Below are 15,701 nucleotides of genomic sequence, written 5' to 3'. Positions count from 1 at the left end.
CCGGGGACCCCCCAAGAGAGCTGCCCACCATACTGTGTGAGTGACGTAGATCATGAGGAAGAAGAACAAAATAGAAGGTGGACGTCTGAGGGGACATACAATGCCACCTGAAAAACCTCAGGCACCAGGCAACCAGAAGAGAAATTGTACAGCAGTGACCAACCTAAGGGGCTGACTGAGGACCCCAAGGAGACACTAGGAGCCACCAATGGCCTAAAATTATAATTTCAAGTACCACCTGACCAGCAGGATGTGACCACCATAACCAACCACTTGGACACAAAAGACCAAGGAAACAGGAGGGATCACAAGGGTCCAAGATGGCACTTGACTGAGAGCAAACCCAACAGGGTCTGGCAATAGAGACGTAAAAGCCCATGTGATGGTTTGAAAAGCCCCTCCATTAGGCAAAGTGGACAAAAGGGGTCAAGGGGTGTCGATGGATTGCAAGGAAAACTTCAGCTTTCATCTAGTTACTAGTTAGATTCTAGTAGTCTAGGTGGCAGCAGCGTCTCTGGTGAGGCTCATGTGTCCAGTAAATTTAAAGTGCCACCAACCAATGAGGCCCTCTAGTGGCTGCCAGTGACACTACACCTCTACTAACTGCTGCATTCTAATGTGCCGCCAGCCTATGAGTCCCCCTAGTGGCTACTAGTGAAACGACACCCCTACTAATGACTGCATTCTGTTGTGCCACAAGCCTATGAGGCCCCCTAGTGGCTACTAGTCACACTACACCTCTACTAACTGCTGCATTCTAATGTGCCGCCAGCCTATGAGGCCCTCTAGTGGCTTCTAGTGAAATGACACCCCTACTAATAACTCATTCTGTTGGGCCACAAGCCTATGAGGCCCCCTAGTGGCTTCTAGTGAAATGACACCCCTACTAATAACTCATTCTGTTGGGCCACAAGCCTATGAGGCCCCCTAGTGGCTGCTAGTGACACTACACCCCTTCTAACTCCTATATTCTAATGTGCCAGAAGCCTATGAGGTCCCCTAGTGGCTACTAATAACACTAAGCCCCTACTAACTGCTACATTTTAATGTGTGACAAGCCTATGAGGTCCCCTAGTGGCTTCTAATGACACTACACCTCTACTAAGTGCTACATTGTAATGTGCCGCCAGCCTATGACATCCACTAGTGACTACTAGTGAAGCCACACCCCTACTACCTGCTCTATTCTAATATACCACAAGTCTATGATGACCTCTAGTGGCTCTCAGAGGTACTACACGCTGGTATCATCACGTAATGCAGCAGGCTGTAAGCACCCTGGGCTCACATGTGGATTTAGCGTGTGCTATAAACGTGTGTGTCATGAAAGTATGAGGACCTCTAGTGACTCCTGCAGGCACTACACTTTGTGTTAACTGGTACACATAACTGGTGGCAGTGATCATTATGGTATAGCCAAGGGTTTTGTCTGTAGCTGGCTCAGATGTCTTTTCTTTTATGTTTTGTCTTTATAAATTTTTGTTTTCTGTTTTGTCAATATTGTTTTAATTAAATATTTTATAAAATTATATTAAGTATTATTTCATCATTGCGTCAATTCCATAGATTCTGCACCCAGTCCTCTTTATGCTGAGCCTAAGGGAGGCGCCCCCCACAACACCACCATTGCTGTGGCCCACCATAAGCCCACCAATACTGCAATGTGCTGCTTTGGCTTTGGGAACATTTTTGGATTTTTTCCTGGTTTTTACTCCGATTGTGGTATTTTTTTTGTTTTGTTGATCACCTTCTGGTTTTGTGAATTCCTCTTTTAAAATAAATCTTTACATCTGAAGGACTGCTGCTTTTGTTATTGTGGGCCAGAGGTCTTTGTGGTTCCTCTCTCCCATTTCTGAGTTGTCCACCCCTTCTGTTAGGTCCGTGCAGGCCAATAGCCCACTTCTTCACATTGGAGGTGGGTCTCATTTGAAGCCTGAGCCTGGGGTTTGGAGATGAAGCCTCAATCTGAAAGTCTTAGCAGTGATCCACCTGGACTCTCAGGTGTGTTTAGGGTGTCCTAGAAATGCGTGTGTCACAAACCTGTGATGTCCTCTTAAGGCTGCTGAAGACAATGCACCTCCTGAACCGGGGTCACATATCACTGTTGTTTTCAATGGGACCCCCATCTGGGCCTGGGAATTTGCTGCTGGCCTCCGGGGGAAGGGGGAGTTGGGGGGGGGGGGGCAATGCAGGGGAGGGGGAGGTTTGAGGATTTCATTGAAGTCTTGAAGCTGATGACCCCTCTTGGCAGCTGCTCAGGGAGGATGAGCCATTCAAACTAATGGAGCCCCCCAGACCAATTGGTCCTCTGACTGTGAGGTTGTCCTCTATTTTCAGATGGTGCTTTCCATCTTCAATATAGTTACCAGTCCACATCTGAGCAAATCTTGGAAAAGCCCCCCATTTGTCACCAGAGACAAACAGCTCAGTGAGTTCAATTCTCTTCAGGGTGTTTGTTGGGGGGGGGTACAAATAGCTATGCTGAGAGAAAGAGGGAAAGAGAGACAGACGGGGTGGGGGGGGGGCACCTGCTGCTGCAGTTAAATCCAAGTGGCCCCCCTTCAGTCAGGTCTCATATGGCCCCACTGGCTAAGACACACATTTTGTAACCCAAAGTCCCCGAGTTCGAGTCCTGCAATCATCACTATGAGATATCCTGGGACTAGCAGTTCAGCCCCACAGAGAGAGGACAGATGGGGTCCCATTTAAGACAACAGAACACCTATGTGTACCTGTTAGCAGGGGTGTAGTTCCTCCAGCAGACACTAGAGGTCATTCTAGGCTTGTGCCCCCTCAAGTTAGTAGGACACCCTGAGCCCTCAGTGATCACTGCCAATTGCTGAGCGCTTTGAGTAGTGAGAAAAGCGCTATATAAATGCAAAGAATTATTATTATTATTATTACAAAAAAGGTGCCTCTGTTGGTGGGGTTGTAGTACCACTGGGAGCCACTAGAGGTCACCAAAGTGTTATGTTTCAGTCAGCGCCTTCTCCCTGGAGTTGGTTTATTCTTTCTTAATGTAATCCTTCTGCAATTTGAAAATAATTTTGCCTATTATGTTGTTAATTTTGTTTTTGGTTTGTTGATATTTGATGTATTGGTTTTTGTTTGTTTCGTTTGCTGTGTTTTTCCGTGACATGCCTTGTCCCCTGAATGTGCAGCCCAAGGAGGCAGGGCCACCTCCTTGTATTTTGAGTGACTGCAGCTTTGGCATTTCTGTTGGTGATTCCTCCTTTTTGGTTTTTTGATCCTCAGTTTTGATGATTGGACTTTCCTGGCTTTTGACTGCCACCTTCATTTGAAAGGACTGTCTTTAGCTTCTCGTTTAATGGCTCTGTTTGCTTTACATTTTGGCCTAAGAGGCGACACTTTGCTTTTTCTTCTCGTCTTGCTTTGCCTTTCCTGTGTTGTTTTAGCCTCTTAAATTCATCTGCCATCGCGCAAGCCCACTTATCCAGAGAAGGGTTCCTTGAGGAGGACGTCAGTCAAACACAGGACGGACACACACACACACACACACATACACCAGGGATAAGTTAGCACCTAACCTGCACATCTTTGAACTTTAGATGGAAACTGGAACATCCAGAACTAAATCTACAAAGACGTGGGGAGAAATGCCAACTCCATGCAGGGACCACCCTGGGCACAAACCTTGGTCCTCAAATTTTTACTTCCACTTCTCCAATTTTGGGCAGTTTTGCAAATTTTTGCTGTTTAAAACCCCAAGTCCTGTTACTCGGGCCTGTGCAGGCTGGAAGCCTGCAATTTGAGTTTAGGACTAGGCTGCGGTGAGTGGTGAGCTCTACTCTGTGGACCCAGACCTGGTCTGACTTTTGGGTTTCAAGTCTTGTATCCCTTTTGATATTTTTGAGGGGCAGGATCACAACCACAAGTTTATAGGGGGCCACAAACCCACCTCAGCCCAGGGTGGTTGCCACCTACAGCTATGTGTGCCTGTCATTAGAGTATAGAGCCTCCAGAAGCCACCAGAGGTCATCATAGGCTTGTGACACACAAGGACATCCTGAACCCTCACTTTAGCCCGGGGCGGTCACCGCCTACAGATTTATGTACCTGTTGGTATGAGTGTAGTGCCACCAGCAGCCAGTAGACGTCATCACAGGCCAGTGACACACCAGTTTATAGGACACCCAAAATGCACCTGTACGCCGAGGGTGATCATTGCCTGCAGTTGCTGTATGTGTATCTCTAAGTCAAGGTGTGGCACCTCCAGGAGCCACTAGAGGTCTCCAAAGGCTTGTGACACATTAGTAGTTTACACAGCGTCCTGTGTGCCTGGGGTCTTAAAAAGGACAGAGAGGGGGGCAGAGGACCAGAGGGTGACAGCTCTAGGTAGAACACCAGGCATTCACAGGGTAGCTGCACCCGAAGGACCCATCAGCCCATCACACATGACGAGAAAGGAGAATGTGGAAAGCCCACCCATAGCAGCTTATAAGACCACAAGGTGAAGCAACACTCTACTGTGCTGTAAAGCATTCTTCTCATTATGGCTGGACCTTTCTAATTTTGACCCCTGGGGGGCTCTCCTGCCATATCTATGTGTGAAATAACTGGTGGACTGGCCGGCCATATTTTGACTGGACGTCATCATGCAGGAGAAAAACAACCAGGACCAGTGAGGACCACCAGATGAGAGGCGAAAGTGGGTGCAGAAGAAAGCCAAAGAGTCCACTGATACCCAAGGGGTGGGTGTAAAGAACCTGCGGACCCCCCCCCCCCCTTCCACCCCATGCTGTAAAGTCAGGTGACCTCCTGCCACCAGAGATCCTCTAACTGCTAGCATGAGGCTCCAGTAGCCCCCACCGCCCCTCCCACCATCACCGAGGTAAGATCCCAGTCATCAGTGTTTTATTTCTCCTTTATTTAAACTCAGAGATCACACCAAGCCTGCGGTTTCCTTGATGAACTGCCAGACAGCAAGTTGAGGGTCCATCTTGTGGGCTCATGTTTGCCATTTCCACCAATCTGGGGGTCTCCTACACATCCACAGGGGGGCAGTCTTCTGTTGAGTGGAATAAAAAAAAAAAGAATCAAAGTTAGTGAGACGGGACAGCACAGCGTAAGAGACCCCCTCTGCATCCACTGGGTGGGCTCATAGGAGCACTGAGGTATCAGTTAGATAAAACACTGAGGACCCACAGAGACCCCAAATCCAAACACAGAGCTTTGTGTGGATCTACGAAATGACCGCGGGGTGACCACATTGTACCTGCCACCGGTGGGTAGAAGATGGAATCCTCGGGGAGCCCCTGGGCGAGGACGGCCTCCCGGAATATGAGCTTCAGATCAAGCGTCAGCTGTTCTGACCGCACTGTAGAAAGACAAAGACATTGTGAGGATAAAGGTGGGCACGTTACAGGGCGCTGCCACTTAATGGGACAGCGGCACACATTATAATGTAGTGCCAGGCCATTGTTTTTAGTGATTAAAACAGGAAAATCAAATCTAGAGACGAGTTTCGTTGTTTGCTTGGCCCAGCAGAAGAAGTGGGCGGGGCCTGAATCTGCAGTGCACACCCACAGTTTACCAGTAGGGGGCAGAGCACCACAGCAGAAATCTCAAAACTAACGTCATTAGCAGGCTGCACCTGCACTGGGCTGACTGCTTTAGGGTTTGGGTGTTCAGTCAAGAAATCCATGTTATATATAGCGCCTTTCAAAACAGAATACTACTGCATCTTCAAAATCTCAACATAATTGTATCAGTACCTTGATGGGTAAGCTCACTCACCCTTGGTCACCTAGTGGGTAAGCGGTGGGGACTGAATGCGTAGACTGGTGGATTTATATAGTGAATAACATCACAAAACTCTTCAAAGGTACGGCACACTGTTTCTCACATTTCAGCAGTTACACAATAAGTGAACGGAGTCACTAAGGGTCACACCACGACCAGTGAATGGGGCTCAACGTACACCCTTGTGATTTTATATAGTGCCTTTCACTATACACACCATGTTAAGGCCCTTCATAGATTCAATATCATTTTTTCAGTACTTATCAGTGTGCTGGCAAGTGAGGGGTCTCCCCCTATAAGTGAGTGGTCAGCCACAATACCCACACCCTTGTGATTGTATATAGTGCCCTCCCACAGTGAGCACCATCCCAAGCCTCTTAACAGGTAAAGTACATCATTTCCATATTTCTCTATATAGACAACTGTAGAAATGTCATGTCACTTGGTTAGGGTCACACTATGTGTCCTTATCCTGTATCCTTGTCCATCCTAATAAAAGGATAAGTGTCTTTGTGTCAGTCTGTGTGTTCATCTGGTTACTTTACCTCTGTCATTCCAACAGATGGTGCATCACAAACATTTCTTGGGATAAAATGCTTTGCAATTCTAATTCCAACTGATGGTTCGCTTCCCAGGTCCTCCCTGCGTGGAGTTTGCACGTTCTCCCTGTGTCTGCATGAGTTTCCTCCCACAGTCCAAAGACATGCAGGTTAGGTGCATTGGCTATTCTAAATTGTCCCTAGTGTGTGCTTGATGTGTGTGTGTGTGTGTGTGTGTGTGTACATGCCCTGCGGTGGGCTGGCACCCTGCCCGGGGTTTGTTTCCTGCCTTGCACCCTGTGTTGGCAGGGATTGGCTCCAGCAGACCACCGTGACCCTGTAGTTAGGATATAGTGGGTTGGATAATGTATGGATGGATTACAAATGATAGTGCATTACAAATGTTAACTCTGCTTTTGCAAATCCCATACTAAATGGTGTATAACAGAGACATCTGCATTGCATTTGTCATTCCGACAGATGGTGAAACACAAATATTAACTCTGCTTAAGAGAATCATTCCAACAGATGGCGCATCACAAATATTAACTCTGCTGAAGAGAATCCCAGACTGAATGGCATATAACAGAGACATCTGCATTGCATTTGTCATTCCAACAGATGGCGCAACACAAATATTAATTCTGCCTAAGAGAATCCCAGACTGAATTTCATATAACAGAGACATCTGCACTTCATTTGTCATTCCAACAGATGGCGCAACACAAATATTAATTCTGCTTAAGAGAATCCCAGACTGAATGGCATATAACAGAGACATCTGCACTACATTTGTCATTCCAACAGATGGCGCAACACAAATATTAATTCTGCTTAAGAGAATCCCAGACTGAATGGCATATAACAGAGACATCTGCACTACATTTGTCATTCCAACAGATGGCGCAACACAAATATTAATTCTGCTTAAGAGAATCCCAGACTGAATGGCATATAACAGAGACATCTGCATTGCATTTGTCATTCCAACAGATGGCACAACACAAATATTAACTCTGCCTAAGAGAATCCCAGACTGAATGGCATATAACAGAGACATCTGAACTTCATTTTTCATTCCAACAGATGGCGCAACACAAATATTAATTCTGCTTAAGAGAATCCCACACTGAATGGCATATAACAGAGACATCTGCACTTCATTTGTCATTCCAACAGATGATGCATCACAAACATTTACTCTGCTGAAGAGAATCCCAGACTAAATGACATATAACAGAGATATGTGAGAATATAGAGAATGACAGAGACACAGCACCCAGACAGAACACAGACATACAGACATTTATCCTTTTATTGAGGTGGCGAGTGCCTTGTTGCCATGCTGAACATTGCCCCGAGCTGTTTTACAGGTTTTCATATTTGTACACTTATGGTGACTTTCCCAGGACTGCACCCCACCCTACTTTTATTTTTATATAGTGCCTTCCCAACCTGAGTGTCATCTAGATGCTTTTGACAGGGTCAGGACAGCCATTTCCACATTTGCATAATTAGAGATACCTGAGGTGCTCAGACCCAAGGACTAAACTTGAGCACCTCCACATCGTGACCACCACCTCACCACCCTTCACAGTTTTACTGCAGTGGTGTCCACCTTTGCATAGTTAGGGGGAATGGCAGGTGGGTGTGTTATGGCGACTGAGCCTTTTAGCATTTAGTCGTTAAACCACTGGAGCCCCCTAGTGGCTGAACCAATGCCATCAGGATTCTGCTGTTTCTTGAGCAACGCCCAGGGCGGCTGCCAACTTTCAGCTGATCAGCTTTGAACTCAGCCTTATAAAGCGGGAGCCGCGCACACGAGGGCACACCGTTTCACAACCCATTAGCGGCGGGCATTTAAATGAGGTCGGATTTGGTCCTCCAAGCTTGGAGGATTTTGCCCAAGGACGGGGCTCTTTTGTTTCCATGAAGGTTCTGCTTTATGATATCAGGGCCCAAGCCTGAAGCTGATTGGTTGGAAGTGGATGACATCATCACAGAACTCCATGACATGCAGTTCAGCGCCCCCTAGTGAAGTACTCACCGTACAGGGACATCGAGTTGTGGTCTTTGTCCTTGTACGCCTTCCGTTTGCTCACCACCGCGTAGCTCTCATAATCTGTGTCCAGCACCACCACGTTGTTTACGCTCTTATGGAAGCCTGGAAATGAAGGCAGAGGAGTTAAAGATGTCGTTGCGTGCGGCTCATGACGTCTCAGACGGGGTTCTCCCTCCCTCTGTTCATTTCTGACATTTTCGCTTATGTTGACTACGTTAACGTTACTTTTGTTGATGGCGCGATTTCTTGTCTGTGTTATGCTCCACCTCTTGGGGAGGTTCCCCAAGAGGCGGGGCCACATGCAAATCACAGCCCTAGAAACCTGGAGGGTCTCCTAAAGTCCACAGTGGTTCATTTCATTTTGGTGAGTTTTCTTGAGTTTCTTTGATTTATTGGATTTCTGGATTTTTCTATTGATGTTTTGTTTGCCGGATTATCTTTTGTTTCAGGCAGCTCCATTTCTGTGCTCTATAAACCTTTGTATTTTTATAAAGGTTCAGTGTTGTGTTGCCCTTTGGCGGTATATTTAAAAATGTTTTTGGAACTTATTGAGATGTATGTGCTTTGAGACCCTCCACGGGACCCCCTCCCCACCCAAACATGTACCGTAACAGTGTAGCGTCCCACATCATTAAAGTGCGCTGAAACACCCCAAACCTATCATCTATGGGAGAGGAGCAAAAGCTTTAGATCCGTCAAAATTTTCGATCTGCGGTTTTCGACGGATCTCGCCCCTTTAGGGTCCCGTGACACTGAAGACATTGATATCTCGATGATGTGTGTGTGTGTGTGTGTCACAATTTCTTGAAGACAGTCTGGAGCTAAAACAGCTCGATGGAAAAATACCAAACTCGAAACTTAAGCCTGTTATGAGATGACGATGTGCTGATTAGTTTTGGTGCGAAAATATGCGAGAGAAAGAGGCGCTCGAGAGGAACCTTCAGATACCGGAATTCTGCAATGTGAATTCGTCTCGTCAATTGCTAACGTAACGACCTTGTTGTAGCATCAGAGAAGTAAATAATTATTGAGAGCAGTTTGGATGGAGTATTTCTTTGAGCTGTGAACCCAGCAGGTGACACCAGGACTGGTTGTCACCCCACCCCACCCATCTCCAGTGACTTACGGTGGCTGACGTAGGTGAAATGGTTGGGGGTGTCCGTCTTCTCATACAGGTACGAGTATCTCTTGCATTCGGAAGATCTGAAGAAAAAGAAATCATTCAGCTCGGCGGGTGTGCGTGTGACAAGGGGTCGCCTGGCAAATGAAAAGATGTCACTCACCTGACTTTCCACACGGTGACGTTGACATCGCCGTTGTCCATGGGCGTCAGGACCCCCACGCAGGCTTTAAACTTGTCCCGGTGCTGGATGAACCACGACGCGTCAGAAGCGACTCCTAACCAGTGCCATTTACCTGCGAACTGAGCAGAAGGTTTGGGTTGAGCGCCGACATCACAGAAGAGCAGCAAAGCCTTTGATTGGCTCAATTGATTATCATGTGCAGTGGTCAAGGGGGACATGAAAGACTTTAGAAAGGAAAAGCCCACAGTTCAAAAGAATACCTTTTATTTGGTTTTGTGACCTTTATGGAAGAGAACAATGCTATTTCTGTTTTATCTCCTGTACTCCAATAACTGTTAGTGCCAACATAACAATGCCCACCACAGCTGTATCACTTATCAATAACATGAAATCTGTGTCATAGCTATCATATGTAACAATACTTAATTAACCAAAGACTACAAAATGTCAACCAAAGTTCAGAAGCAACATCTCTATGACCAAATAGTGAACCTTATGAGCTGGAATGTCAAAGGTCTCAATCATGAATTAAAGAGAAAGAAAGGACTCTCACACTTAACAGGCCTAAATGCCAAGATAGTATTTTTACAGGAGACCCCCTTATTAAGTAAGGACCAGTTTCGGCTGCAAAGAGAGTGGCCTGGCCCAATTTTTCACTCCGGGTATATCAAAGAAAACAAGGGGTGTGGGAATCTTAATACACAGAACTACTCCATTTGTACTGGCAAAGGCAACATCACTTTCTGAAGGGTGATGGTGTCACGATGACGGGCAGTTTATCGAATACTCAAATGATTTTGGTTAATATCAATGCCCCTAACGTTAATGATAGAGCTTTCTTCCAAAATGTATTTGCATTGATCCCTAATGTGAACACTCACAAAATTATAATGGCCGGAGACTTGAATTGTGTTTTAAATCCAGACCAGGATAGATCCTCAGCTACAGCGGTGAAAACATCTAATACTGCAAAAGAATACCAGGCCTGGTTCTCAGACTGTGGGGCACGCTACCTCCTACGTCCTAACACAGGGCCACAGGGGTCTGCTGGAGCCAATCCCAGCCAACACAGGGCACAAGTCAGGAACAAATCCCCGGGCAGGGCATCAGTCCACACAGGGCACACACACACCAAGGACAATTTAGGATCACCAATGCACTTAACCTGCATGTCTTTGGACTGTGGGAGGAAACCCACGCAGACACGGGGAGAACATGCAAACTCCACACAGGGAGGACCCAGGAAGCGAACCTCAGGTCTCCTTACCGTGAGTCAGAAGCGCTACCCACTGTGCCACCATGCTGTCCAGGAGTCAAAGCGGGTTCTGAAAATAAATTAAACTGTTAAACCTTAGCTTATTCATATTATAGCCAGCCTCACATGGAGCCGCTCCTGTTCACTTCTGAAAAGCAGTAAAATTCTGCTCCCAAATGCCATGTTAGCAAGGTGGGGTTCCAGGGACCCCCAGTGTATGGAATGTGTGTTGCGCCAGTAATTGTAACAAACGTTGACAGACAGCTTCAACTCACCAAGGAAGTCAGAGGTTGTAAACTTTAACGCAGGCTTCACACAAAGAAGGAGGATAAAGGAGGTGCTCACCAGTGTCATGCATGAAGGCAAAAGGGCGATGATCTCAGTAACCTCAGGTACAATATGGCTGAAGGAAACCTGAAGCTAAAGCCAAGTCTGGGTTGCCAGGTCCCTAAAAAAATTACTTTAGCCCAAGGACAGCTTACAAACTGCAAATTTGGCAAAATAAAATAATAATAATAATAATAATAATAATAATAATAATAATAATAATAGCCCAATGTCTGAGATGGACAAAAACGACACACCAAAAAGAGGAGGGGCGGAGTCAGAGTGGGAGGGTCTGGAACATACCATCACAACCCAAGGGGAGGGAGGAGTTCTGTTATTATATTTCAGAGTGAAGGAATGGGTATATACCATTACATAAATGGGGGTGAGGGTGAATCCCCCTTAGTGATTTTACAATGGTTACAAACATAGAGAAGTGCAAAGTAGCAAGGGATTAAAAACAGGGTAAAGGTTTAGTGAAAGGAGGTTGAAAAAGTAGCTCAAAACACGCAACCCACAAAAGTTTTTACTTGTGGATGACAATCAAAAATAACACAATTGGGTGAGAAAACTGCAGAGCTGGCAACACTGCAGGGAGCTGGGGGTATACCAAGATGTGACAAAGTAGGAGGGGAGGACAGGAACGTACCAAGAGCAGTCGAAGAAGAATACGCCATTAACACGGGCAGCTGGGGCAGCAGCATAGAGGAACGTGTCATTCAAAATGAAATAAAAAACACAGGTTATTAGCAAATATGGGAATTAATATATAACACTAGGGTATGTAAATATAAATCACCAAACATGTCATCAAATGCAGGATATGTTTTTTTTGTGCATTTGTAAAGTATTTATTTAATTACTTCCTGATTTATTTATGTCAGTAAGACTGAATGAAACATGAAGTTCACCTTGGCATTTGTTCTTTTCATTTTAGCAGGGTGCTCTTCCCATTCGTTTAAGGGGTGTTGAAGGTCTGCTGATGAGTGGCGTATGCTGATGCAACCTCTGCATGGCATCAGATCTCAATCCAGGCTCCTTGTGTGGAGCCCCTGTCTGGTGAAATGAGCAGACCACCCTCATGACCCTCAATGTGTTCAAGATCCCCTTCTTTAGAATTTCTGTCTAACTGCCATTAGCCGTTAGGCTTTGTAAATCTGGAAACTGAAACTCCCTTGTGTTCTGTTCTGTGCCCCTCACTCGTGATGATCAGTCTTGTCACCATGTCCTGTCACACTTGTCCCCAAACAGTCCCCCAAATTATACTTACTCAGTTAGATTTTGGGTGCTGATCCACCTGACAGATGCACCATTATAATCAAATACATCTCAAGTAAGTGGAACTTTTTTCCTTAAAAGTTTTCATTATTTTTTAAGGCCACAGGTAATATAAATAAGCAATGAGTACGATAATGAAACCCACCCTGCACTGAGGAACTCTCCCACCCTTAAAATAAATACAGAAACTTTCTGCATGACTTAAATTATTGATTACTTCCATCCATCCATCCATTTTCCAACCCGCTGAATCCGAACACAGGGTCACGGGGGTCAGCCGGAGCCAATCCCAGCCAACACAGGGCACAAGGCAGGAACCAATCCCGGGCTAAACAAATACAATGCATTATTATTATTATTATTATTATTATTATTAAAGTAATCAATGTTGGCACCCTGCCCGGCATTGGTTCCTGCCTTGTGCCCTGTGTTGGCTGGGATTGGCTCCGGCTGACCCCCGTGACCCTGTGTTCGGATTCAGCGGGTTGGAAAATGGATGGCTGGATGGATGTATTTGTTTAAAATAAATAAATAAATAAATAAAAGCACAGAAAAAGATCAAACAAATAATATGTACACCTTAATATTGTGCCAGTCTTATAGGCTGAGGGCAGTCACTGCAGCTTGTAGACTTTTCAGTGTTTTCCTCTTTTCCGACATTCCTGTCTGCAAATCCTCAGTAGTGGCGTCGAGGGTTGGGGCATCAGACGCTTTAACCTCCATTCTATTGCACCCAGCCTCTTAATTAACATTACACTAATTTTAGTAATGTACAAGAATAACAGGATAAAGCCCCTAATTACTGATAGAAGGTGCAAGGCGAACCCCCAAACACCACAGTTCTCAGATGTAACACATTCAACAAATGAACGCAAACCTTCAAGGGGGATCCCAGCAAAAGACCGCCCTTCTATTTTTTTTATCATTTTTTTTATCCACAAATAAGACTGTGTGACATCTGCAAATCCAGACGTCCGACTGAGACATTGAAACAGCCACAGAGTCGAGTAGGCGCCCACTGCTAACACCTGACCGTGCAGTCTGAGCAAAAGTCAACACCACGTCACAAAATATCAACTCATCAAAAACGTCTCTTTGATGAAGTAAATAAATAAAATTGAACAGCGCACAAACTGCCACAGCGATTAACTCAATCTAGCCGGCGCCGGGATGGTACGCCACGCGTATCTTTTCTAACTTGTTTAAAAAAATAACAAAGTGCTGACAAACTGGAAAAAAAATGATATTGTTAACAGTATGTGTGCACTAGACTTTCGTAATTCAAAGATTTAAATGTGTTAATAGAATTGAGAATTCTAGTAAAAAAGCGACCTCATATAAAAATGGCAATAGCTATGGAGGAAGAAGAAGAAGAAGAAGTTGATTGTAATTTACCTTGTAACCCTATATTACAAGCAGTTTATGATATTAGATTTGGGATAGGAAGAAATACGTTTAATGGTTCATCTATCCCTGACTATGGGTGAACGTAGAGGAGAGGAGGTCCTGGGCTTGAACCCTTGTTCAGAGCTCCCCATAGGTATTCTGAGGGAACCGAAGGAAAAACGTAGGAGTCACCAAAACCTGAACAGACACAACACAAGATAAACATGTGGTGTGAGAGAACGAAACAGGCGTATCAGCATTATGACACCGACACGGATACACACACACACATATATATCCTCTTTAATAAAATCCCTGTGTGGGTCCAAGTGTCCGTGCGCGTGTGTCTTCTGGTGAAGTGCGCATGCGCGGGGTACGGTGCGCTGCTTCAAAGGCCGCCTGACGCGTCACACAAGACACAGAGGGCGGGACCTATAAAATATCGCGCGGCAGATCCAATCGGATTTCGGTAAATGAGGTAAGACCTAAAACATAACGCACGAAAAATCCAATCGAGTACTGAGACGCGGAGACCAGCTTCCCCAAAGAGGTGGGATTAGTGTTTGTGGTTGTGCAAGTGTTCACTCTGAGGATGTCAGATATGCGATTAAGAAGCTTGGCCCGGTAAAGTGTAAAGTAGAAGTAGATTTATTTTCACGCACATTACATCAGTTGCTGGGGAGAATCTGCTGATTGCCCACTGTTGTGACAGAAAATTAAACGCATATTACAGACAGCAAAGCCAGTATTACTGTCAGAGAAAATTACAGGCATTTTACGGAAAAAATTTAATGAGGTAAAAGGTCCCTTGCCATTTAATATAGACTGTTCCTACTAATGTTTATGGACTACTGTTCTAGCGCCTGTTATTGTAACGGGCTTAATGCCTAGTATATTTATATATATAAACAAACACACAGATAGATAGATAGATAGATAGATAGATAGATAGATAGATAGATAGATAGATAGATAGATATGAAAGGCACCATATAATACATAGATAGAGAGAAAGAGACAGAGACACGGACACAATGCGCGCTCCCAAAAAGTCAAAGTCTACTGAAGAGCCGTCAGAGCGCAGTTAGCAAAGTCAGAAGGGGAGGGTGGGGGAGAGAAACACAATTGCGCGCTCTCGTAAAAGTCCGGTCACGCGCAGTTATAGTTTCGAAAAATTAATCAGTAAAGCTTAGCCAATGCCTACTATTATTATTCTTAAGTTTTTATTTTAACACTCTTCTGATTTTAGTTAATATAACGAATAAGAAAGAAAGAAAGAAAGAAAGAAAGAAAGAAAGAAAGAAAGAAAGAAAGAAAGAAAGCAAACAAGCTTTGGCTGTTGGGGGGCGGCACTATTTTTTCGAAGGGTCCATTGCCTCACCCACATACACCTCCATCCATGTGAGCTGGAGAGCAACAGCTTCCATATTCTTCCAAGTCATTAATCTCTATGGACGTTCTCCTAATCCGGACTAATGGACGGTATCGCTGTTTGGACCCCATTTCGTTCCGATTCGTTTTGCCGTGCTGGCCCCAGGCTAGTGACCCCCTGATAATGCTGTTCGTCGCTATAGCCGCTGCGAACGGTAATTTCGCCCACTTGGGTTTCTTACCCGTTGGAGGTCGAAGTCCGGCAGCTCCGGGTCCGCGGTGCGGACAGGCGACACGCAGAGAAGTACGGTGGCGACGGCGGCCAGCAGAAACGTTTTCATGTTGCTCAACGAACGGTGAATGATATGCAGGCGCTGTCGGACTCGCGCTTTATAACCCCGGGGGGCTGGGTAGGG

At 45.4% G+C, this 15,701-nt stretch overlaps 1 protein-coding gene across 1 annotated transcript; it reads right to left on the bottom strand.

Annotated features, from left to right (window-relative positions):
• Positions 1-4,867: 4,867 nt before the first annotated feature.
• On the bottom strand, positions 4,868-15,695 carry ptgdsa (prostaglandin D2 synthase a). Its single transcript, XM_028808710.2, has 6 exons — positions 15,528-15,695; positions 9,648-9,787; positions 9,491-9,567; positions 8,350-8,466; positions 5,237-5,338; positions 4,868-5,029 (listed from the first exon to the last, which is right to left on the bottom strand). The coding sequence occupies exons 1-6, from the start codon at positions 15,624-15,626 to the stop codon at positions 5,004-5,006; spliced, it is 561 nt and encodes a 186-aa protein (XP_028664543.1). The 5' UTR covers positions 15,627-15,695; the 3' UTR covers positions 4,868-5,003.
• Positions 15,696-15,701: the final 6 nt, after the last annotated feature.

The sequence above is a fragment of the Erpetoichthys calabaricus genome, chromosome 9, assembly GCF_900747795.2.
Source record: "Erpetoichthys calabaricus chromosome 9, fErpCal1.3, whole genome shotgun sequence".
NCBI lineage: Eukaryota > Metazoa > Chordata > Cladistia > Polypteriformes > Polypteridae > Erpetoichthys > Erpetoichthys calabaricus.
This window is presented reverse-complemented; position numbering and strand designations above follow the sequence as displayed.

Excerpts from the sequence above, each read along its gene's own strand:
- ptgdsa (XM_028808710.2), bottom strand. The coding sequence starts at position 15,626 with ATGAAAACGTTTCTGCTGGCCGCCGTCGCCACCGTACTTCTCTGCGTG. Across the intron at positions 8,467-9,490 it reads TTTCACCTACGTCAGCCACC|GCTTCCATAAGAGCGTAAAC; the intron begins GTAAGTCACTGG and ends CTTCATTTCCAG. Across the intron at positions 5,339-8,349 it reads CAACTCGATGTCCCTGTACG|TGCGGTCAGAACAGCTGACG; the intron begins GTGAGTACTTCA and ends GTCTTTCTACAG.